The 23566-nt window shown below is 40.7% G+C and overlaps 2 protein-coding genes across 4 annotated transcripts; both read left to right on the top strand.

Moving 5' to 3' along the window:
• Positions 1-362: 362 nt before the first annotated feature.
• ahcyl1 (adenosylhomocysteinase like 1) lies at positions 363-18910 on the top strand. 3 transcript variants are annotated; one of them, XM_087833581.1, is made up of 17 exons: positions 366-906; positions 8636-8750; positions 9019-9162; positions 10792-10892; positions 11002-11104; positions 11361-11455; positions 11554-11660; positions 13247-13363; positions 13464-13527; positions 13621-13709; positions 13843-13913; positions 14779-14873; positions 16720-16818; positions 16964-17032; positions 17189-17267; positions 17461-17581; positions 17693-18910. In XM_087833581.1, the coding sequence occupies exons 1-17, from the start codon at positions 715-717 to the stop codon at positions 17697-17699; spliced, it is 1668 nt and encodes a 555-aa protein (XP_087689707.1). In that variant the 5' UTR covers positions 366-714; the 3' UTR covers positions 17700-18910. The 3 variants fall into 3 exon arrangements, with proteins under 3 accessions (XP_087689708.1, XP_087689707.1, XP_087689709.1); XM_087833583.1 differs by lacking the exon at positions 366-906 and adding an exon at positions 6273-6382; XM_087833582.1 differs by lacking the exon at positions 17693-18910 and having other exon boundaries at positions 363-906; positions 17461-17585.
• A 358-nt stretch (positions 18911-19268) lies between these two features.
• On the top strand, positions 19269-21921 carry hspa1b (heat shock protein family A (Hsp70) member 1B). The gene is made up of 2 exons (XM_006785786.2): positions 19269-19350; positions 19874-21921. The coding sequence occupies exon 2, from the start codon at positions 19892-19894 to the stop codon at positions 21809-21811; it is 1920 nt and encodes a 639-aa protein (XP_006785849.2). The 5' UTR covers positions 19269-19350; positions 19874-19891; the 3' UTR covers positions 21812-21921.
• Positions 21922-23566: the final 1645 nt, after the last annotated feature.

Below are 23566 nucleotides of genomic sequence, written 5' to 3'. Positions count from 1 at the left end.
CCCCTTTTCCCCGAACAGGACCTCCCAGGTAAAGCATCGCGATTAGCAAACTCTGCCAATCAGGGGCTGTAGCTTGCAGACGCTAGTCCCCGATCAGCCAATCATTAAAAAGTGGGCGGGGCTTGTGTTAAGAGTGCTACGCTGATTAACAGAGGGCTGTATAACAGTCAAGTGTAGCACGTAGCATAAAAAACAGAGCAAAAGAAAAACTGCAGTGCTGAACATCTGACATTTAAGCCTCACAAATGACGAATAAATTATGTAATTTATTTTCTTATGGGTAGCGAGGCCTGAGCCGTTACATTCAGCAGTCACTTTCCTGTCCACTGGAGCTAACTGGCTTATCACCGCCTACACACTGCCCACTGGTTTGTCTGACAGCCTCAACAAAACGCCCCCTCCCTCCCTCACCTTGGGAGATGTTGCCGTCTGTGGATGACAGCAGACCTGCAGGACCGAAGCAAGTGGCCGTGCGAGTCTTGTAGAAAGTAGATAAGGGAGAAAAAAAGCGTCATATCTAGTGAAGTGGACTACTTTGTTAGCTTTGCTCCGTGGTGTAGTGCTTCAGCGTCGGTTCGGTCATTTTTAAGCCACGAAGCTTTAGCCAAGAGAGCAAGAAGGCGAAGCTAAGGGTATTAGTTTCAACTCAATCCAGAACCGGCTTTTGTTCCCCCCTCTCCTCTCCAGTAACAGTATCGATATCACTCGGATGCAATGACAGACACAGTTGTGGACAGCAAGACGGAGGTTAAACAGGGCACGAAATATGTCAAGGAGACCGAAAACGTTGCGGAAAAATATTCCGTGTTGACTGTCAGCAAAAACAGCAGTGATGTGAATATGAACGTTGGAGAAATGACTTCCGCAGCGTTCACCGCAGTCCCCACACTGAAATCCGTCAAGAAGGTAAGAAACGTGATGCTCCCAGCAGTCACTGCCATTGGGCACAGACACAGTAAGGAGGGGATTTCACGTTGGTACGCATTGTGCTGCAGTGAAGTCCAAGTGTAGGCAATGTAATGTGCTGTGTTGATGTATTAATTGTTAATAAGACGCAGTGTGAATATCTGCTCCAAAGTTGTCATTGGGAATTTTATTGGAGCTTTAATGCATTCTTGAATGATGGACACTCCATCCCAATGTGAGGTGGGAAGTGCAAAAATAATCTTAAACATTTAAAGTACCCATATTCATGTATCTTAGAAGCCAGCTATTAAGGAAACCTTTCCTAACTGTCTCATAGGTAGTGTTACTCTAATAATACCTTCTACTGTGTTATTACTGGGGTAAGAACATATAATTTTAAAGACAAGATGATTGTTAAAATCTGTCTTCAAGTTGCCTTCCTGTCTGTTTAAAGCACAATGTCAACATTGTGCCAGCAGGCAGGAAACAACTAAAAGCCAAGCTGAGCTCTTAAACCTCTGATTTAAGATCTCAGCAAAGTGCAGAACTACTGTGTGAGGGCTAACGCAACTGAGTCTGTGGGGTCCCCCAGTTGAGTAGGGGGGTATTTAATCAGGTGTACCCTTGTGTTGTGGGGGAAAAAATAAATCCACCATAAACTGTAGTTACAGTTACAACCTTGAGATTTGCAAATGTCTAATAACATGGGAACTGAACCTAAACTTTTATCACATTAATGTGTAGTGAGCTCTATATCTGTCTTTAATTAGTTCTCATGTGCAGGTAATGAGGACATCATCCATGTTAGTTGGAGGAAAAGCATCATGAACATGCAAAAGCAGCACAGGGTGCACCTGTGAGAATAACCTGTGAATGTTGAGTTTCTTGCGTGTTATATAATCTGAGAAAACAGCAAAACCCCACATGAGGTGGCTCTTCACAGCATCTGGTGGATAATCATGGAACTCCTGATTAGAGGCTTCTTTGTCTGTTTCCCAGAACAAATCTGCTCAAATCTCTGCAGACTTTTCTGCCAGGGAAGTTTTTCCATATGAGACTGTGTCACAGAGTGGTGATTAAGCCCTCTGGAACTTTTTAGTTATAATGTCTGGCAACTGTGTTAGTAATATCAGATGTATTTCAGTTCCTCAAGGTGACCTCTGACTTCTGATACCCGTGGTTCTTTGGGGGTGACTTTGCCTGTGTTCTACACCTATTTTTATGATTCACACATCTGTGTTATGACCTAATGTTAGCTGCTTTGCACTTTTAAATACTTGCATATACACTTATCAGTCATAACATTAGGACCACTTGCCAAATAATGTATTGGTCCCCCTTTTGCTGCTGATCCACTGAGACATGGACTCCACTAGACCCCTGGAAGGTGTGCTGTGATCTCTGGCACTAAGATATTAGCAGCAGATCCTTTAAGTCCTGTAAGATGTGAGTCGGGGCCTCCATGGATCAGCCTTGTTTGTCTGGCACATTCCACAGATGCTCAATTGGATTGAGATCTGAGGAATTTGGAGGCCAAGTCAAGATGTCAAAATCGTTGTGCTCCTCAAACTATTTGTGGCAGGGTGCATTGAAAGAGGCCATCAGGGAATACTGTTTCCAAAGGGTGTACATTATCTGCAACAATGCTTCAGTGGTATATCTCTAGGTAACATCCATGTGGATGGCAGGACCCAAGGTTTCCCAGCAGAACATTGCCAGTGTAGGGCTGGTTTGCTCTCCTCCCCTAGTGCATCCTGGTGCCAGGTGTTCCCCAGATAAGTGCACCCTACCATCCATGTGGTATGAAAGAAAATTATACCACATAGAAAATTATTCATCTGATGCTCATGTGCCCATTGTTGGTGCATTTGGGGGTACAGGGGCTCAGCATGGACACCCTGACTGGTCTGCAGCTATGCAGCCCCATAAACAACAACCTGCAATGCTCTGAGTATTCTGACACCTTCCTGCCAGAAAGATTTTCATCAGTTTGAGCTACAGTAGTTCATCTGTTGGATTGGACACACAGGCCAGCCTTCACCCCCCACAAGCCTCATTGGGCCTTGGCCTCCAATGACCTTGTCGCTGCTTTGCCACTTTTCTTTCCTTGGACCAGTTTTGATAGATACTGAACACTGCAGACAGGGAACACCCCACAACAGCTGCAGTTTGGAGATGCTCTGAAACGGTTGTTTACCCTTCATAATGTTCCTTGTCAAACTCGCTCAAATCCTTACACTTCTCCTTTTTTTTCTGCTTCTAAACTTTGAGGACAAAATGTTCAATAGCTCCCTGATATATTCCGCCCACTAACAGGTGCCATGATGAAGAGATAATCAGTGTTATTTACTTCACCTGTCAGTGGTCCTAATCTTATGCCTGATTAGATTTAGATATACCTTGCTACTATCAGGTTGGATGCCCCTTTGCCTTCAGACCTATCTTAAGTCTTTGTGGCATAGCTTCAGCAAGGTGCTAGTTCATATTTATCATGTATAGCATCACACAGTTACTGCAGATTTGTTGAATGCACACCCATAATGTGAATCTCCCCCGTTCCACATTCCCAAGGAGCTCTATTGGATTGAGATTTGGTGACTGTGGAGCCCATTTGAGTGCACTGAACTCACTGTAATGCTCATGAAGCCAGTTTGCGATGATTTGAGCTTTGTGAAATGGTGTGTTGTAATGGATGAACCCATTAGAAGATGATTACACTGTATTATAAATGGGATGGACATCAGCAGCAGCAGCATTACTCAGGCAGTCTGTGACATTTAGACGATGTGTTCAAAGTGTGCTAAGAAATCTCCCCACATCACCGATGTGAATTGTTTTGAACTTTAGCATCTATTATTAGCCACATGTATTTGCCTAAATTCACTAACTTGCTGCCATGTGATTGGCTGATTAGATATTTGTGCATAACAGGTGCAGGAAATGAAAATATCGAAAATATCGTTTTAACAAAGAGTATTTCAGCACTCAGGAGTAAACTTACTTCACGCCACCTCAAAAACACAAATGCACAAGTAGTCTCGAGTTCTGTCTTATTATGTAATCAGGGTTGAGCTTACTTTTTTTGTATGATGCCTTAAAGATCCACTTATTAGAATTCTGTAAGGCTCATCAAAAAACAGTGTTCAGACTGAAACATCTGACTTACCTTGTTAAAGGAACAGTAGGTTTTTCTCGCCCTTAAACTCACTCATAAGTAAGCTACAAGTAATGTATCATTACGCAGTGTGGAAAAAGTGCACTAGGTATGTTTGTTATTCCTGTCATCTTGTCTTTGTGGCTGGATTTGTGAATTGAGTAAGTTTAACCAAAGTGTGTTTATAATAATTGATAAATAACTGAATAATAAAAACGCCTGTTTTCTCAGCATCGTAGACTTCAAGCTGCTAGCTCACAGAATGCAATAATGTGTGGACTGTGAGCCGCCTCAGGGTGCCTGATGAGAACATATTGGATTGTAGGAATGTGAACTGCGCTTATGAAAACAAAGCACTGTGTTATGAATAAATGTGAGAGCCCAGTGTCAAACTGAGCAGTCTGTTTGCTTAAAAAAAAGAAGAACGATTAAAGAAACTACTGTAAATGACTGGAAAAAGTGTCAAACTGATTGAAATCACAATAAATGACATATTGAAAAGAACTCAGCAGAACTACTACATTGAAAGGTGACGTGAGTAAACAAAGTCAATGCTACAAATTAAAAACGAGTGAGTTAGCGTGAGGGCAGATGAGTCAGAGAACACCAATCCTCTGCCTCCTCTCTCTCCGAATCCATCTAATGGTTATGTAATACGCCCCCTGGGAATGGGACTTGCTCACCGTGAATCTGTTCATGCATCATCATATTTATCTGATTCCTGTGGGCTGCTTTGTAGGATCTGAAATGTGATGATACCTTAGCTTCACTCTCTCATCCTGCGTGTCTGCCAACATTATGGAAGAGATTCATGAAGGTCAAACATAACTTTTGCCCTCCTGGTAAGTGGTAACGAAGACTGGAAAATGTAGTGTGGTAAAACAGCACAGCAAAGAAAATGGGTAAAGTTAAAGGTGAAGCAGGGGCTCAAGCAGGGGTGATTTGGGTTGCCTTGCTGCCAGAATCGGATACAGAGACATTCACATTCATCTCTAAAGACACAGACATGAGTGTGCTTTGAAAAAATGTAAAGATAAAATGTACCTGGCACATTTACAGTCATTTCCAGTGAAGGAAAAGTCATCATAAGGTTAAAAATAAAGCACATTCAGTAGTTTTACCATTTTCTATGTTCTAGGTTTTGCCCTTGGCATTCACTAAGTACAGTACAGGTACAGTTTAATTACAGTATTTGTTATCAGGAGTTTAGATTTCTTAATAAACAGTGCAGTAAGATAATCCAGGGGAAAAACAACTTGACAGTAAGATTAGGATTGTGAACTGCTTTAGGACTTATGCTCTTTACTTATGTAAAGGTCGGATAGTCATGGAGAAAGGATTAGTAGAGTTGTATTTTTTTCACAACACTGTAATCGGTCATGCATGTGTTGATCTAAACAGCTGCCTTTGCACACCAAAGGAAGTACCCTGATTTGAAAACTGCAACTGGACTTCACTCCTTTGAGTGTGTCTCTGCACCATTTTTACTTATATAAATATTGCAGGCCACATGTCTTTGAACCTGTTTTAATCACTGTGAGTAGTCTGTATACAAAGATCATGTGATGCGGATAATTCTGTATGCCTTTTCCGCAGGGCAGTGATTTAGAGCACTCGCTGTGTCTGACTAAGTAGCTAGCGTCGCCTTATGTCAGGCCTAGATTGAGCCCTTACAACACTGACTGAAAGTCACACTCCACAGCTTAAGTCTTTGACCTGGCCTGCTATCTAGGAGAGAAAGGGTATTTTTAGCTGTAGGAACTGCATGGGACACGTATTGATGCAGCAGAAGGCTAATGGAAACAGAGTTTAATTCCTTCTGTCAATCTCTGTTTACTTTAGTTGTGCAAATCAGGAGCATAGGTGTAGAATAATAGCTGACGCAAATTTGTTTATTACTTTGTGTGCATGTGATTTGGAAACAGTTCTCGTTCGTGCGCAACCTACATATATACCTGAATCTTTTTGCATGTGCCGCCTCAGCAATTAAAAACTCACCATAACATACAACCTGCAGATTTTAGCGTCAAGTTGCCAAGGGCATAACTGGAGAGACTAAAGAGAAAGAGAAGCTTGGTTGGAATAAACCCTCCCTTTCTCTTTAGGTCTTTCTCTCTCTCTCATTCTCTCTCCAGGTTGGCCATTAGAAATCATGATAATAGGTGGGAACCTCCCCCTGGCTCTGCCTGGGAGTGTTCTGGGATAATAGCATCAGGGACACCTAGTACTACTGCACAGAGGACACACAGCAACAGGCAGATAGGCTGGAAAACGGAAGAAACAATGGCACACAAGCATGGGCATGGGCATGGGAGAGAAAGGGTGAGTTGCTGCTAATGTATCACTGAGAAATTCTAGATACTAGATAGCTCAAACACACCTTAGGAGCCTTGGTATTTTTTGGCAGTCACAGGTTTTTGTCTTCTTCCTGCAGTTAACAGAAACTTTTTTTTCCCTTGAAACATAAATTTCAGTTTACCTGCAGGGAGTAGCGCAATTTTTCCTAGTAAACACCAAGGTTATTCACACAGGTCCCCTGTGTAGGCGTAGTTGAAACATAATGTCTTCACCAACGCTGAGTAATTCATCATTAATTAGATTAGCCTCTTGATTTTGGTCTGAATATTGAGAAAGAACAATGCAGAAAAGCTCAAGAGACTGTGTGAAATGTCTGTTGAATCCTCAAGGCTGCAAAGTGATGCAAAGAAAACATAAAAGTACTCATGTTGACATATTTTGTGAACATATGAGATGGAGCACACTCACAGTTGTGAAAACAGAGACATGCAGAGCTCTCCTGAGCTTAGCCTGTCTCACAGGCTTCTTGAGTTTCTTTATACCGACACGGTAGGTTTCTGAAGCCCAGGTGTCACTGCTCATGGAAAGAGGCGTCGTGGGTTAAAATGCTGAGTAAATAAGGTTAGTGATGTTTTAGGCATTTTGACCACACATTTTAAGTTAATGAAGATCATTGTAATTAGGATAAAAGCAGAGAATTAAAGTTATGGTTATGTTGGGGTGTTTTCCCTAGTGATTGTGCATTATGCTGATGTTAGCCCATTCAATCAGCCTCAGCTTTTTGGGGGATTTTGTTGATGTGAAGTCATGTGTAGCTGTTGCATCCACCCGTAAAACGTTCTATCAGAACTAAATTTGTATGTATAAAGAAAATCTGTTAATTTGATTTTGTTTCAGTGTTGCGTTATTACTCTTCATAATTGTTAACAGTGCGCTCTACCTGAAGGACATAGCTACAGGTTCATGTATGTGCAGTGTACACACACATCCTCGAGTGTGATCCGACTCACTCTTGTTAATCTGGGATACATGTCTTCCCGGATTCTTCATCTGTGTGTTGTGTCAACTCTGTCAGTCTGCACTTGAGTTTGCAGTCCAAACACATGATATGAAGATTTAAATAGGAGACAGAGGGAATTCTGTGCATTGCCACAATTTATCACGGACTCATAGTAAATGTTTATGGTAGAGTTGTGTAAAGATCTATCCTTCTGAAATCCTCACTCCTCGATTGCATGACCGTGAAGACCATGAAGAATTAAAAAGCTCAAGAAATAAGACCTTTGAATAGGTGTCATGAACTTTGGTCAAGTGAACCATTTTTTTGTAACATTTTTCATGGAAAAAAGTATTTTGGAAAATGCTTCAAGCCTTCAAGGCATGCTTTTATGACATTATACAATGTTGTGATATTAAACAGTGTTGTGAGAAAGACACGTGGCACAATATCACGGATGAGGTCGCAGACTTTACACAAAGACACGGGTCGAAATTATTGGAAAGGCAGACAGTGATAGTACATAGTAATGTTTAGGTAACATTGCTTTTGTTGGTCCTTCCATGGAAGATAATGGTCATACTTACCGAGCTTGCTAAACTTGCAGTAGTTGTTTTTCTGTCATCATTAGGTTCCAAAATTAAACAAAACAAAAAGGTACCAGAAATATTTCCGAATTTTCTGTTTCCATAAAGCACTGAGTAACTGAGCTGCCTGTGATGTTGGCCTAAACTGTGTCTTTCATACAGTCTATTTACCGTTCTGTGACCAGTTAAAATCAGTTCTCCAGTGCTTTGGTTTAGAGATTCAACAGTTTAGACTTTTATCAAAGGCCTGGCTAGAAAATAGCCACACTAGCTGTTTGGTGATCCAATTTATCTTTTTCCAGATCTTTCATCTTGGGCCCTTTGAAGGCTTGGATTGACACGATGAATCACAACCAACAATAACTGAAGCGCATGCATTTGAACAAAACATAAATCACAAGGGACCATCTAAAAATAAGCATCAGCACCCTTGTTCTCGATCCACCTGTGATTTCCTGTAACAAGCTGATTTATCTTTAGAAAGGATAATAGCAGAAACAGGACAATGAATGCAAACATAAACTAATGAAGTGTGACGGTACGGTGTATGGTATAGTGTCATCACTTTTAACATGTGATGATACCTTGTCCTATTGACCTCCACTTGTCCCATTGACGTCAAATCGCTAAATATCTGGATTGTTTTGTTTTTTGATGTTTACACTGTGTGGCATTTTCCTTGGCTCTCTGCAGATCCAGTTTGCGAATGCAGAGGACAAACAGGAATTTAGCAAGTATCCGACCAAGGCAGGGCGCCGCTCGCTGTCACGGTCCATCTCGCAGTCCTCCACAGACAGCTACAGCTCAGGTACTTTCACTTTCATTGCTGAAAACTGAGCAATTACTTCAGTCATACAATAAAACAAAACAAAACAAAACATTTTTTGTAAGTTCACTTAACAGTTCTTTGATTGAGTTATGTTTGCATGTCCACCTGGAAAAGCTATATATATACATCACAAAAATACTCACTGTAGCTCCAGCTTTTACACAATGCATTGAAAGCATAAATTTCACAACTGGCTCTTTTGTGTGCTTTACCACAAAAGTGACCTTTTGTGCTCTCTATTTGTAAGCTGCATCCTACACTGACAGCTCCGATGATGAAACTTCTCCCCGGGACAAAGCCCAGGTCAACACCCACGGCAGCAGCGACTTCTGCGTGAAGAACATCAAACAAGCTGAATTTGGGCGCCGAGAAATTGAAATTGCAGAACAAGGTATGTATGTATCAGACCTCACTGGCGCATTGTGGACATTTCAAAGATGAAAGATTTTTTTACCTATGATTGTCTGTACTTTGATCAAAACAGGTTAAAGTTTTCTTATGAAATCCTTTTTTCAAACAGGACGATGTAGTTTAAATTTTAAAAGATGGCCACATATTGATTTTATCGTGATGCAGGTGTATAACCAGTGTTGGGAAGGTTACTTTTAAAATGTATTCCATTACAGAATACAGATTACATGCCCCAAAATGTATTCTGTAACGTATTCCGTTACGTTACTCAATGAGAGTAACGTATTCTGAATACTTTGGATTACTTAATATATTATCATGCTGTTTACAACTACGTGAATGTACTATTGCTGTGATTTATTACTGTTACTGAAGGTCCGCGGCTCCGAACCGTAGTAAAGGGACCTCTGGCTATTACGTCGGGCTCGTAGCCGAAAACTAGCTTTACTTTGTTGTCTGGGTCAACTTTGCTAGCGAGAGACAGAGAGAGGCGTTGAAAGGCTGCTCCAACGGAACTTATTATTTCAGAGGAAAACACGAACACGGTGTACAGTCAAGTTTTAATAGCTTAATTACAACTGGGCTCGTCGGGCACTCTTCTTGGCTGCAGTGGTTATTATTATATTTTCATGCTTCCAGGTCCCGTTTTTGCTCGATGACAGCTCGTACTTTTCCTTTTTCTCCCTCCCTCGCTCACAGACACATAACGTGTATGGCAGTCCATTCTCCCTGCAGCACGGACTACACTGCCTATGATGCTACATTCTTTAGGGCTATACCTGTAGCATTCTGCCTATTAGCTTAGCACAACAACAACAAAAAGGCCTCTCTCACCCAGGAAACACGCAGAGAGAGCGTCACCCTGTAACCATGGCAACCGTAACGCTGCCGCCTGGAACAACAGAATGTAGCTGTCAAACAAAACCCAAACAGTCCTGACCCGCCACAATATGAAACAGGGAAGTACCGCCGTGTAATCCATTTATTTCAACAAAGTAACTGTATTCTAAATACCACCTTTTTAAACGGTAACTGTAACGGAATACAGTTACTCATATTTTGTATTTTAAATACGTAACGGCGGTACATGTATTCCGTTACTCCCCAACACTGTGTGTAACAGGGTAGTTATGTAACTACACTGTTACACACTATATGTATTCCTTCATTGTTCGTCATCTTTTATTTATTTTAAAATATAGATCACCTGGTGTCTGTGGTTTATGACCCAAAGCTGGTGTTATTTGGAACATGATGATATTTCATTTGATCTTTTCTTCACAATTCAAAACGCAATGGTGTGGTTTCTTTTGCTGTTTCTCTGTTCTTGTCTGTCTTTCTGCCTCTTTACATTGTCCATGTGAGAGATAAGTAGGCGTAAGCGCCTGGCAAGTGTTGTTCAGCCTTAAAACCTGGGTTGCAACAGCTGTTGCTAACGTTGTTGTTCAGTTAGTACCCATTTTACAGCCACGTACTGCACATCCGCCTTCTAGGTATCGTTTGTTTTCGAATTCGAAAAGGTCTTTCCTTCTTATCTCGCCCAAAACAAAACCTGGCCTTTGTGTCCTCTCAGGTACCATTAACTGCTGCTTGATCTGTTCGTCCACAGACATGTCTGCCCTGATCTCCTTGAGGAAGAGAGCCCAGGGGGAGAAGCCACTGGCTGGGGCGAAGATAGTAGGCTGTACCCATATCACTGCTCAGACAGCGGTACGTCCGCTCATCCCACTCATCAGCGGTCCCTTTAATGTGACATCTTTTTCTCTTCTTATCTCTGTTACTTTTTTCTTTATCTTCATATTTCATTGGTCCTTCTCAGGTCCTGATTGAAACTCTGGTAGCACTTGGGGCCCAGTGTCGCTGGACTGCTTGTAACATTTACTCCACTCAAAATGAGGTGGCTGCTGCTCTTGCAGAGACGGGTGAGTATCAAGTAGCAAGAAGAGGCCTATTAACAATAGGGTGGAACAAAAAATATGTCATTCAAAATAACTATGTACTATCTAAAATAAAATAAAGTATTTTTCTTTGCTTTATTGCTCATAAGGTTGATGAACCCAAAGAAAGCTTAAAACTTAAGAGCACTTTGCACCTCTCCTTCCACTGTGTAATGTGCACTAATGGAGCTGTGGCTCATGCTGTCTTTGCCTGTAATTATGTGTGCTTTGTTTCCTGCAGGGGTACCTGTGTTTGCATGGAAGGGTGAATCAGAGGACGACTTCTGGTGGTGTATCGATCGCTGTGTCAACACTGAAGGCTGGCAGGCCAATATGGTATTACCTGGATAGTCATGTGATGAATGTAATGCCTGTCTTAGTCTCTCGCTGTTTTCTGTGTGCACATCTTCCATGTTGACTTTTTCCCCCCATAGATCCTGGATGATGGTGGAGACTTAACCCACTGGGTTTACAAGAAGTATCCCAGCGTCTTCAAAAAAGCCAGGGGCATTGTGGAGGAGAGTGTCACTGGTGTTCACAGGTCAGATGAGGTCGTAAATCTAGAGCTTTAGCGGAGTTTACATTTTATCTGCAGCACGTGCCTTTTTGTATTGCAAATTATGCAATTTCTGTCTGGTAATTCTTTTTGGTTTACATTGGTTTCATTATAAAATATGTCAGTAAGACCCAGGCTGTATGTTCTTTACAGCAGCGGTCTCCAACCTTTTTTGCGCCACGGACCGGTTTATGCCCGACAATATTTTCACGGACCGGCCTTTAAGGTGTCGCGGATAAATATAACAAAATAAAACAAGTACCGGTACCGAAAAAAAGAAGATTTATTCATAACACACGTGAAAAGACCCAGGAAAACCGAGTAAACAATAAAAACGATAACAAAGTCAACTCTCGCGGCCTGGTACCAAACGACTTACGGACCGGTACCGGTTCGAGGCCCGGGGGTTGGAGACCGCTGCTTTACAGCATAGACATGTGCTTATGGCAGCTTATTATGAATTATAAATAATTAAGCTTGTCGCAGTGTTTTTGAGCCATTTAATACTCATCAGCTCTTTGCAGATTCAATACTGTATATACTGACAACAAAATATAAAAGTCAAACTAATGTAAATACTTAATAAATTAAAAGACAAAGGACAAATCATTGTGCTGTGACAAGTGCACTGGTTAGAACTTAAATGATCATTAATGGATATTTTTTTAAAAATTCTAATTAGAAAACATTTTTAAAATGGTCAAACGATATAAACAAACTAACTATAGTTTGTTTATATTAGCACTACAGTGGCAGTTACAGGATCTAATTACCTGAACATAACTGGGATGTACTGTTCAGCACGTAGCAGCCAACAAATACAAATAATTTGTGCTTTTCACACATGGATTTGACTTTTAGTGGAGTGTGTTTGGTATCTATGTCTTGAACACGACTCTACTTTAGAGTTTAACATAAATCTAGAAACTATCCAACATAGTCATGCCCTCTGACATTTTACTTTTTTTAAACTAAGCTGCTTTTAATCCCTTTTCTTTTTTTTTATTGGTATTTCCTTAATTTTTTATTTTTTTGAGATAGAGATGCACTAGAAGCAATTTAAGCTCTCAGTGAATACATTTCATGATGAATGGCTTTGAATGAATGGCTTTGTCAGCAGAAATTGGACCTGTATCAAAGGCCATTATATAAATCATATTCAGGTTTTTTAATGCACAGACTAATTTTTTGGTCATAGGTAAGGACAAATAAAAATCACCAGCACTGCTTTAAAATTATTTTCTGTTTAGTTTTGCTTATTGGAGTTTTATGTGCTCAAGCATAATGTTGGTTTTTGTGTAGCAAATGGTTTAAAATGACAGGAGAATGCATACATTTCTGTTAGTTTTACTGATCAGCTGTGCTTAGATGGTGGAAGAATATTTGAAAAGCATGGCAAAGCTCAAACGCTGGGCACAGCAACTCTACGGTATATGCAAAGCTCTCAGTGGACTTCATTAGCCAGATATTCTGCCAAGTGTGAGGTCACACAGAATTGCATCCACGTTTGTGTGGAAAGATTCACAGCCAGCATATATGCCTGAACATGTTTTCCCCATGTGTCCTTTCAGACTGTACCAGCTGTCTAAGGCTGGCAAGCTGTGTGTGCCCGCCATGAACGTGAACGACTCGGTTACCAAGCAGAAATTCGACAACCTTTACTGCTGCCGTGAATCTATCCTCGATGGGTGAGGAAAATTAATCACCAAGAAAGTTGCTGTTATGAAGTTTTGTTGTATTTGGAGCAATATGGTCACAATGATGTGTCGCTTTGGTTGTCTTTGCCAGCTTGAAGAGAACTACAGATATTATGTTTGGAGGCAAACAAGTGGTTGTGTGTGGGTATGGAGAGGTGAATCATTCTTTTATTAAATTTTTTTTTACCTTTAGATGGAATGACTTTAGTCCAGCAGATCTTTTTAGTGCACTGTCTTGTGCTCTTTAGGTGGGGAAAGGCTGCTGCACTGCTCTCAAAGCTCTCGGAGCCATTGTGTGCATCACAGAGATTGACCCCATCTGTGCCCTGCAAGCATGGTGACTCACCGACTCTCACTATTTAGCATTGCTCACCAGTGCATTGCAAGCTACAAACAAGTGAATATTATCAGTGGGTTTTTTCTTTCTTTCTTTTCTAATCTGGTCTTCTATAATATGCGTGTCCACACAGCATGGACGGTTTCCGAGTGGTCAAGCTGAGCGAAGTCATTCGGCAGATGGACGTGGTGATAACTTGCACTGGTACTGTACCCCATGCTGTGACATCCATTACTTCTGCTTTGATAATCACAACATTTTCAGCATGTGTCTTTTTAAATATTACAGTTAAGGGCTTTGGGTGAAAACCAGATTTTTTTAAAATCAAAATGCTCAGATACTCTTTGGTTTTGTGTGTTGACAGCAATATGAACACCAGTACAGATATTAGAGGTGGGAATCACCATACATCCCACAATACGATTATCACAATACTTAACGCACGATATGATATTATTGCAATTTTTTAAAATATTTTGCGATATTCAGATTCTGTACATAAAGGTAAACTTTATCAGTATTCATTTTATCTAATAACAAAGTCTCACACTCAGTCTTTCTCTCATTTCAGTTTTATTGTTGACAAACTGAACGGTTTGTATTACAGTCTAGTCCAACTTAACTGAATGCAACCATCTGGTACAATTATAGCTATTCTGAACTATGAAATTTATGAAAACTATGCAGCCCCTTCAGCAACTGAAGAATTTGAAAGTAAATTAAAACAAAATATAATTTTACATTAAATAAAAAAGTTTTAAACTTAATTAAAATAAAACATGTCTTAAATTAAAATAAGTAAACTGTCATGTTTATTGCTGCCAAAGAAAAAGTTAAACACATTATTTTGTAACAAAATATCGATTTCTGCTGTCCCTGTATCGATACATTATTAGCAAACAAAATATCACGATACTACACAGTATCGATTTTCCCCCACCCCTAACAGATATAGCTGTAACTCCACCGCTATAGCAGCAGCACAAGTTTAAATCTGATTTTCGTTGGCTTATTCTCTCTTCGGTGACTCTGTTAACAACACCTTACGTGTGTTTTTCTTCAAATACAGGCAACAAGAATGTCGTCACCAGAGAACAGCTTGACCGAATGAAGAATGGCTGCATCGTCTGCAATATGGGACACTCCAATACTGAGATCGATGTGGTAAACTTCAAACAAATAACCCCACAAATACCCAATGGATTTAAAAAGCTTCTTAAGCACGGTTACTTAGAATAAACAGTAGGGGAGTTTAAATAAGTGAAAGTGAAAGGTTAACATGTGTGAAAATTCAGGCACTAAATGACAAGTAAAACACAGAAAGGAGCCTGTAAACAAAAAAACATCCTCTTCTCTGTGTTGTTCAATTTTCAGTCAAAAATGAAATTTGAAAATGATCAAAAGTGACTTAATTTGTTTTTCCTCATTGAATTTCCTGTGGCTTTAATATCTCAATTACACATCCATAAGTAACATCTCTGTGTGCCCCTTTGATCCAAAACATACAGTAAAGATTGCAAGTTTTTGGACTATGACACAGTTTTTGTAGTTTCGCCTCTGTTCACTATCGATGCAGGAAATGTATAAAAACTATTTTTATACACACTTCAACATTTTCAGAGGCTCAAAAATAATCTGACACACTGAAAAAATGTAAATATAATGATTTTTTAAATACTTGGATTAAAATCCTTTGGAGTCAATGACAGCCTGAAGTGAACACATTAACATCACCAACTGTGTGTGTTTCTTATTTGACATGCTCTGCTAGGCCTCATTCAAGTTGCTGCTTGTTTGTGGGTCTCTCTTAGGTTTTGTATTCAGTAACTGAACACAAAACTGGCTCTGCTGGTGAGTGACTTGGCCATTGAAGAATTTCCCATTTCTTTAAATTGAGAAACTCTTTGGTAGTTTTTGCAGCATTCTTTGGGACATCAAAGAATTTGCTCAATCAGTTTTGCAACATTTGGTTGAATCTGAGCAGAAAGTATATCCCTGTATACAATTAATCCTGCGACTTCTATCAATCACAACAACAACAACAACAAACATTAGTGACCCAGTTCCACTGGCAGGCAGCCATGCATACCCATCCAATAACACTGTTGCCACCATGTTCGAAGGTTAGTATGGTTTTGGAATTATGAACTTTTTCTCTCCTTCTTCAGACTTTTCTTTTCCCATCATTCCGGTACGAGTTCATCTAGGTTTCATACACCCAAAGATGTTTTTTCCAGAACTGCGCAGTCTAATCTGGTCTTCCTCATTCTCGCGTGTCACCAGTGGTTTGCACCTGGTTGTGAACACTGTATTTACATTCATAAAGGTGTTTCTTGATTGTAGATTTTGACAATAACACAGCTACCTCCTTGAGAGTGATTTTCACTTGGTTAGTTGTTTTCTGTAATCTTTCAGGCCTTTTGCTGTCACTGAGGTGACCAGTGCATTCACTGAGACTGTTGATCTGGTGACTGCTGTAATATTTGCTCTTTCTCTGATACATTTGTTTAAGTTTTTCAGCTTTCACCTTCTGCAACGACATCGAGTCGAGAGCATGAAAAGTTAACCAATAGAAGTTCAACACTAATAAAAAGGGAACAGTCCTCACATGACCATGAAATTGCTTGTCAAACAAGTACTCCAAGTCCTTTTGATCCTCTAAAAATGGGCGACTGTGTAAAAAAATGGCAGCAATTTCCTAAACAGTTAGTGTAATACTTTTGTTAAATCTCTTAAATTAAAGCTTAAAGTCTCCACCTTGTTCACATCTTGATTCTCTCTTTTTTTAGTTTTAAGATCTGCTGTGATGCAGAGTGTAGAGGTGCATAGAGGTAAAACTAGAAAAATTGTGTGATTGTGTGAATACTTATGGACCTGGCTGTACTTCTCAATTTTTGTGAATTCATTGGAAGAAGTTTCTAATTCAAGGAGTTCCACTATTCTTTGTTTACGTGCTAACATAGCCACATGGAAATGTTCGCACAATGGTGTTTACGTCTTTTGTCCTCAGGCAAGCCTGCGCAGCCCCGAGCTGACCTGGGAGAGGGTTCGCTCTCAGGTCGACCACATCATCTGGCCTGATGGAAAGAGGGTCGTCATGCTGGCAGAGGTAGCTTTCCTTAATAGTCTTCACAAAACTGTCTTTTAAATTCTCAAAAATGTGTGTTTGTATCACTCATAACTAGGTTGAAACAGGAGTTTGTTCAGCACTAAACAGTTTTGTCAGACATCTTTTATTATTATTTTTTTCCCAGGGTCGCCTCTTAAATCTGAGCTGCTCCACAGTGCCGACATTTGTGTTGTCTATCACTGCAACAACTCAGGTTAGTAATTTCTACTCTTCCTTTAGAGCCAGTGTCAGTAACTTCTTGGGCGAGTAAATAACAGTGTCCCTTCTTACTAAACTACCTGCAGTCTGCAGGCACATAGTTCCCCAGATTGTGAGTCATGTAAACACTGTGTGCTCTGTTTTTTTGTAGGCCCTGGCACTGATTGAGTTGTTTAATGCTCCAGAAGGACGTTACAAACAGGATGTGTATCTCCTTCCAAAGAAAATGGGTAAGAATCAGCCTTGTTTAAACTGAAACTGTGCTACTTTGGTATAGAAATGATAAGCAGTATGCAAGTGTGGATCACTATAGTTGTGAAGTCGAATTCGTTTTTACTGCTTCTCTGAAAGGTTGCTCATTGTCGCCACCCTGTGGCTTCACTAAAAAGATCACATCACACACATTTTGTCTCTTTCCCCCAGACGAGTATGTGGCCAGTTTGCACCTACCCAACTTTGATGCCCACCTGACAGAGCTGACTGACGAGCAGGCCAAATACATGGGCCTCAACAAGAATGGCCCTTTCAAACCTAATTATTACCGGTAGGTGCTCCTGCCTTTTTCTGCTTCTATTATCACGCACCAGTCCATATTTTCACTTTTTAAACTGGTATTTAATTAAACTCTTTTTTTGTTTTGTTTTTTTCTCTACAGGTATTAATGAGAATGCCCGATCCTCAACGCACAGTTTCCCTGCAACAAACAGAGATATCTATTTTATTTTCTAAATAGCTACAGAATGGAGGAATTATTTTACTTATGCTGAATGTAACTTATTAAAAGCACCTCAGAAGTAGAGTTAAATGATAAAAAAGGACGAGTAAAGTCACGTAGAAAACATATAACCAACTAACATTTTACACGTCTTGTCAGGTGTTTAAACAAAAGCCTACTTGCATGCTATGATGTATGTGCACGTATTTAGTTGCTTCAGATTATGTTACTAGATCACAGAGTTGCTGATTTGTTTACCCCATTTACGCACAGTGCCAAATGATGGCCGTAAGAATGAAACAGAGGATACCTTTTCGATTTTGTCCACCGTGACATTAAGATTTGCCGGGTACATTCCTTGAGCCAGAGTTTAGGCTGAGCCAAAACAAACTCTGTGTTACAACTTAGATTATTTTAGAAATGTTTGTTTTTATATATACGTCAAATAATCCGTTTCAATGGTATCTGCATACATGCCCTAAAAGGTAACATCCAGTCATCCTTTTTATTACAGCAGTGATGATGATGAACTGTTGCCTGTTACATAAACAAAAGGATGAAGTCTTGTTTATTCACGTCTTGTGATCAAGTAATGTCGTTTTGCTAATGACAGATTAAGATGTTGTTTTATGTCTGGGTGTGGAGCAGCTGATGTCTTTCCTAAAAAGGAAGTTGGAGAAGACTTACAGAGAGCTGGTAAAACACTTTTTGACTGCTTTATCTTCCCTCGTTTCATCCCAAGTTTCCATTTGCTCACTTGAATTCCAGACGCCTCACTGAAGAGTTTTTCTGACTGGATAGTACCTTTGAGGCCATGATATGAATGTGCCTTTTAAATGATTTATAACAACATAATACTAGCGCTGAGCTTAATTATATGAACCATTCCTTTTTGTAAAACTGCATTTATTAGAAGTACATTAACTGTCTTCCTTCCACTGCTTCTGGCTGTACGTATAACTATAATGTATGAGCTGTGTGTTGGCAAAATATATATATATATTAGACTTTATGTCAGGCATATGATTGTAGTCGTCTTAATTTGATCCAACAAGATCACTTTAATATTTCATGTGATCGAAATGACATAAGTGTATACTATCTATGTAAACGATTGCATTAAATCAGCAATAAAGCGAGTCTTTTTACCATGACAAACTGAGAACAGAAAATGAAGGAGAGGCCTTTTGTGAGTCCCAATATTTTGGATTATTTTGGGGATAAAACTGACATTCATGGGTGCTCACACTTCAACATAACACATCACAATTCCTAAATGTGCCTTACTGCCACATTCTCCACATTGTATCCCTCTGAGTCGGCCCTGCTGGCTGAGGGTCAGATTGCCGTCTCACTCTGGAATATTCACCAGCCCTCGAGCACCGGGCCAGCTGGATTAGTTTCTAATATTAACACTTCAGTCATTGAGGAGGAGGGGGCAGGAGCATTCTGGAAACCTGGTTGTAACTATATAAGCAAGGAGCCCCAGCCAGACTAGGTATGAACTTCAGAAGAAACAGAAGCAAAAGCTGACACGAAGGCAACATCCCCAGGATATCCTTCTGAACTTCTGAGCACCAGAGAGCGCACCACTGAAAGTAAGTAGCAACACTGATTGGATAAAGTTTAGACTGTAGAGACAGTGAGGACTTCTTTGTGTGGGTGTCTTACTCTAATTCACTCATTTCCTAAAAAAAAAAACAGAACTTTAACAGTTATGTGCAACAGTGTAACAGTTATACTTGATATTAAGTCTTTACTCATGAAGGATAGTCTCTAAGTCCTAGTCTGAATGTTTATTTATTTAAATATTAAAATAAGGCTACATATGAATAACCAGATACCGATCTATAGTTCACTTATTTTTTTAAGTGAAGCATTTAGATTCACTGGTCTTGTGAATTCTAGCCCTCACCACTGTAAAACTACTACCTAGCAATTAGCTTTAACGATTACACAGACAGTGTGCTCTTAATTTAATAAGTGCAGCTCCCTGATTTGGGTGTGACAAGTGCTCAAACTTTATGTTAATATCATTGGAATAAACATATTATTAATACTGAAAATGATCAAAAACAGGACTTTATCCATTTAAATGTAATGTCTTCTAAATCTGTCTAGGAACTAGGAACCGGCGAAATGTCTGCACCAAAGGGAGTATCCATTGGCATTGATCTGGGCACCACTTATTCTTGTGTTGGGGTTTTCCAGCATGGCAAAGTTGAGATCATTGCCAACGATCAGGGCAATAGAACCACTCCAAGCTATGTGGCTTTTACCGACACAGAAAGGCTTATTGGAGATGCTGCCAAGAACCAAGTTGCAATGAACCCCAATAACACAATCTTTGATGCCAAACGGCTGATTGGAAGAAAGTTTAATGACCCAGTCGTACAGTCCGACATGAAGCTCTGGCCTTTCAAGGTGATTGACGATAATGGAAAGCCCAAAGTCCAGGTGGAATACAAAGGGGAGACCAAGGCATTCTATCCTGAGGAAATTTCCTCCATGGTCCTGGTTAAAATGAAGGAGATAGCTGAGGCCTACCTGGGACAAAGGGTGTCAAACGCAGTCATCACAGTGCCAGCTTATTTCAACGACTCCCAGAGACAAGCTACCAAGGATGCTGGGGTGATCTCTGGACTAAATGTTCTGAGGATCATTAATGAGCCCACAGCAGCAGCCATTGCATATGGCCTGGATAAAGGCAAAACAGGAGAACGCAATGTGCTGATCTTTGATCTTGGCGGAGGCACCTTTGATGTGTCTATTCTGACCATTGAAGCTGGCATCTTTGAGGTCAAAGCCACTTCAGGAGACACACACCTTGGTGGGGAGGACTTTGACAACCAAATGGTCAAGCACTTTGTAGAGGAATTTAAAAGAAAACACAAGAAGGACATTAGCCAGAATAAGAGAGCAGTGAGGAGATTGCGTACAGCTTGTGAGAGGGCAAAGAGGACCTTATCCTCCAGCACTCAGGCAAGCATTGAGATCGACTCTCTCTTTGAGGGAATTGATTTTTACACCTCCATCACAAGGGCACGTTTTGAGGAGCTCAACTCAGATCTTTTCAGGGGAACACTTGGCCCAGTCGAGAAAGCCCTGCAGGATGCCAAGCTGGATAAATCCAGGATTCATGAAATTGTCCTGGTCGGTGGCTCCACAAGAATTCCCAAAATCCAGAAGCTCTTACAGGACTTCTTTAATGGCAAAGACCTGAACAAGAGCATTAACCCAGATGAAGCTGTAGCCTACGGTGCAGCAGTCCAAGCAGCCATCCTCATGGGTGACACCTCAGAGAATGTCCAAGATCTGCTGCTGCTGGATGTCGCTCCCCTGTCTCTGGGCATTGAAACCGCAGGCGGTGTTATGACACCTCTGATAAAGCGAAACACCACAATCCCCACAAAGCAGACTCAGATCTTCTCCACATACTCAGATAACCAGCCAGGTGTATTGATTCAGGTATTTGAAGGCGAGAGAGCCATGACCAAATACAACAACCTTCTGGGCAAATTTGACCTCACGGGTATCCCTCCAGCTCCCCGAGGTGTTCCACAGATAGATGTAACATTTGACATCGATGCCAACGGCATTCTAAATGTATCCGCCGTCGACAAAAGCACCGGCAAAGAAAACAAAATCACCATCACCAATGACAAGGGCCGCCTCAGCAAAGAAGAGATCGAGCGGATGGTGCAGGATGCTGAGAAGTACAAGGATGACGATGACATTCAGAGAGACAAGATTGCAGCAAAGAACACGCTGGAGTCCTATGCCTACCAGATGAGGAGCAGTGTTGAGGATGAGAGTCTGAAAGGTAAAATTAGCGAAGAGGATAAAAAGATGGTCATTGACAAGTGCAACCAGACGATTTCCTGGCTGGAGAACAACCAGCTTGCAGAGAAAGATGAGTATGAGCACCAGCAGAATGAACTCGAGAAGGTGTGCAGACCAGTTGTGACAAAGTTGTACCAGGGAACAACACCATCAGGAGGCTGCGGCGGCCAGGCAGGAGGAACCTCCCAGGGCCCTACTATTGAGGAAGTGGACTAAAGCTATTCACCTCAGCATATCACACTCATGGGAAAATTTATGACTGCGGTTTAGTAAAAATAAATGATTTCAATGTTGTTTCCTTTTCTGCAATAAATTCTATAAAAGCACATCTCTCTTCATTATTGTTTGTGATAAATATTTTTTTGAACATGGAATAAAAGAATAATAAAAAATAAACAAGTGCTAACCTTTTTAACAGGTGCACATGATCAAAAGTGTTTATAATTTTGAGAATGGCCTCTCTTTAAAACCATGTACCAATGAGAGTACCAAGAGTTTCTGATAGAAAATTCAGACTTTGATGAATCTGGGCATGGAATTCACAAAGGTACTCAATAAGTATTTTTGTTAAAGATGGTTGACAAACCTTATTCAGACATTGTTTCACATTTCTTTTTCCCTATTCAAACTGTACTTAAAAAGTAATATACAGGACGGTGGCACGGTGTTTAGCACTGTTGCCGCACAGCAAGAAGGTCCTGAGTTCAATTCCACCATCAGGCCGGGGTCTTTCTGTGTGGAGTTTGCATGTTCTCCCCGTGTTTGCGTGGGTTCCCTCCGGGTACTCCGGCTTCCTCCCACCGTCCAAAGACATGCAGCTTGTGGGGATAGGTTAATTGGAAAAATCCAAATTGCCATTAGGTGCGAATGAATGTGAGTGCGAATGGTTGTCTGTCCCTGTGTGTTGGCCCTGCGACAGACTGGCGACCTGTCCAGGGTGTACCCTGCCTCTCGCCCTATGACAGCTGGGATAGGCTCCAGCGCCCCCCGTGACCCTGAAAAGGATAAGCGGAAGTGAATGGATGGATGGATACAGGATAGAGTCATTCAAGCATTACCCAAAATGCAACAAGCACAGGCGGTTTATCACACTTTGATAGCTGCAGAATGCAGAGATATAGCAAGTTTACATCTTTCTAGCACCTCCAGATTTGCTCATATTTTCAGTTTTAATATTCCGCCCCAGACTTTTGCATATTTCTGCAGCTCTCTCTGAAGAGATTTATACAAATGTTTCCCTCATAGAGCTGTGCTAACTGCCTTTAGCTGTAAACAGTAAACAGACTTTATTGTATACTGCAAGTGTTGTCAGCTCTGTGTAATATTAGTACTTTTATGTCAAAGGGTCTGCACACAAATCACACTCACTGAAAACTAAGCAACTCATTTAAACATGTTGTTCACTGAATGATCCTCTAGGTGGCAAAATCAGGACGTTAGTTTACTAAAACCACTGGCCATAAGCACTACCTGTTGGAGCACTCTGTACACTGTAACAATAACAACCGAAAAATAAAAAGAATCTGAATCATCACCACCTTGAGGCCACTCCTGATAAAAATCCCACCTAAACCTTCTGGATATTGGTGGGTATGTGATCAATCTTATTAACTCAATTTAAGTTGGTTATCTTGTGTGACTATAATATAAACATGTAGTAAAGCCATGCAATAAAGGTATTCTGCGTTACAGTACACAGTAGTTTATTTATTCTCTGGCTGTTTGCGTTTTATACCCTTGGCACGCTTCCTTAATGTGACGCTACACAATTACAGGTGCTGGTGACAAATCAGAGGTCAGTAGTCCCCATGATGACTCAGAGCTGAATATGTACAATAAAGGCTGCAAAGCGTAAACGTGCTTAATTAAACCGAGTTTCATTCTCACGCACACGCACAAACACAAAGATGCACACCTCACCACCAGTCCATCCTCTCGGTCTAATTAGAGGGAGTGGTTCAATAGTGCGCC

Source organism: Neolamprologus brichardi, chromosome 20 (assembly GCF_056152115.1).
Source record: "Neolamprologus brichardi isolate AB-2024 chromosome 20, ASM5615211v1, whole genome shotgun sequence".
In the NCBI taxonomy this organism is placed as follows: Eukaryota; Metazoa; Chordata; class Actinopteri; order Cichliformes; family Cichlidae; genus Neolamprologus; species Neolamprologus brichardi.
This window is presented reverse-complemented; position numbering and strand designations above follow the sequence as displayed.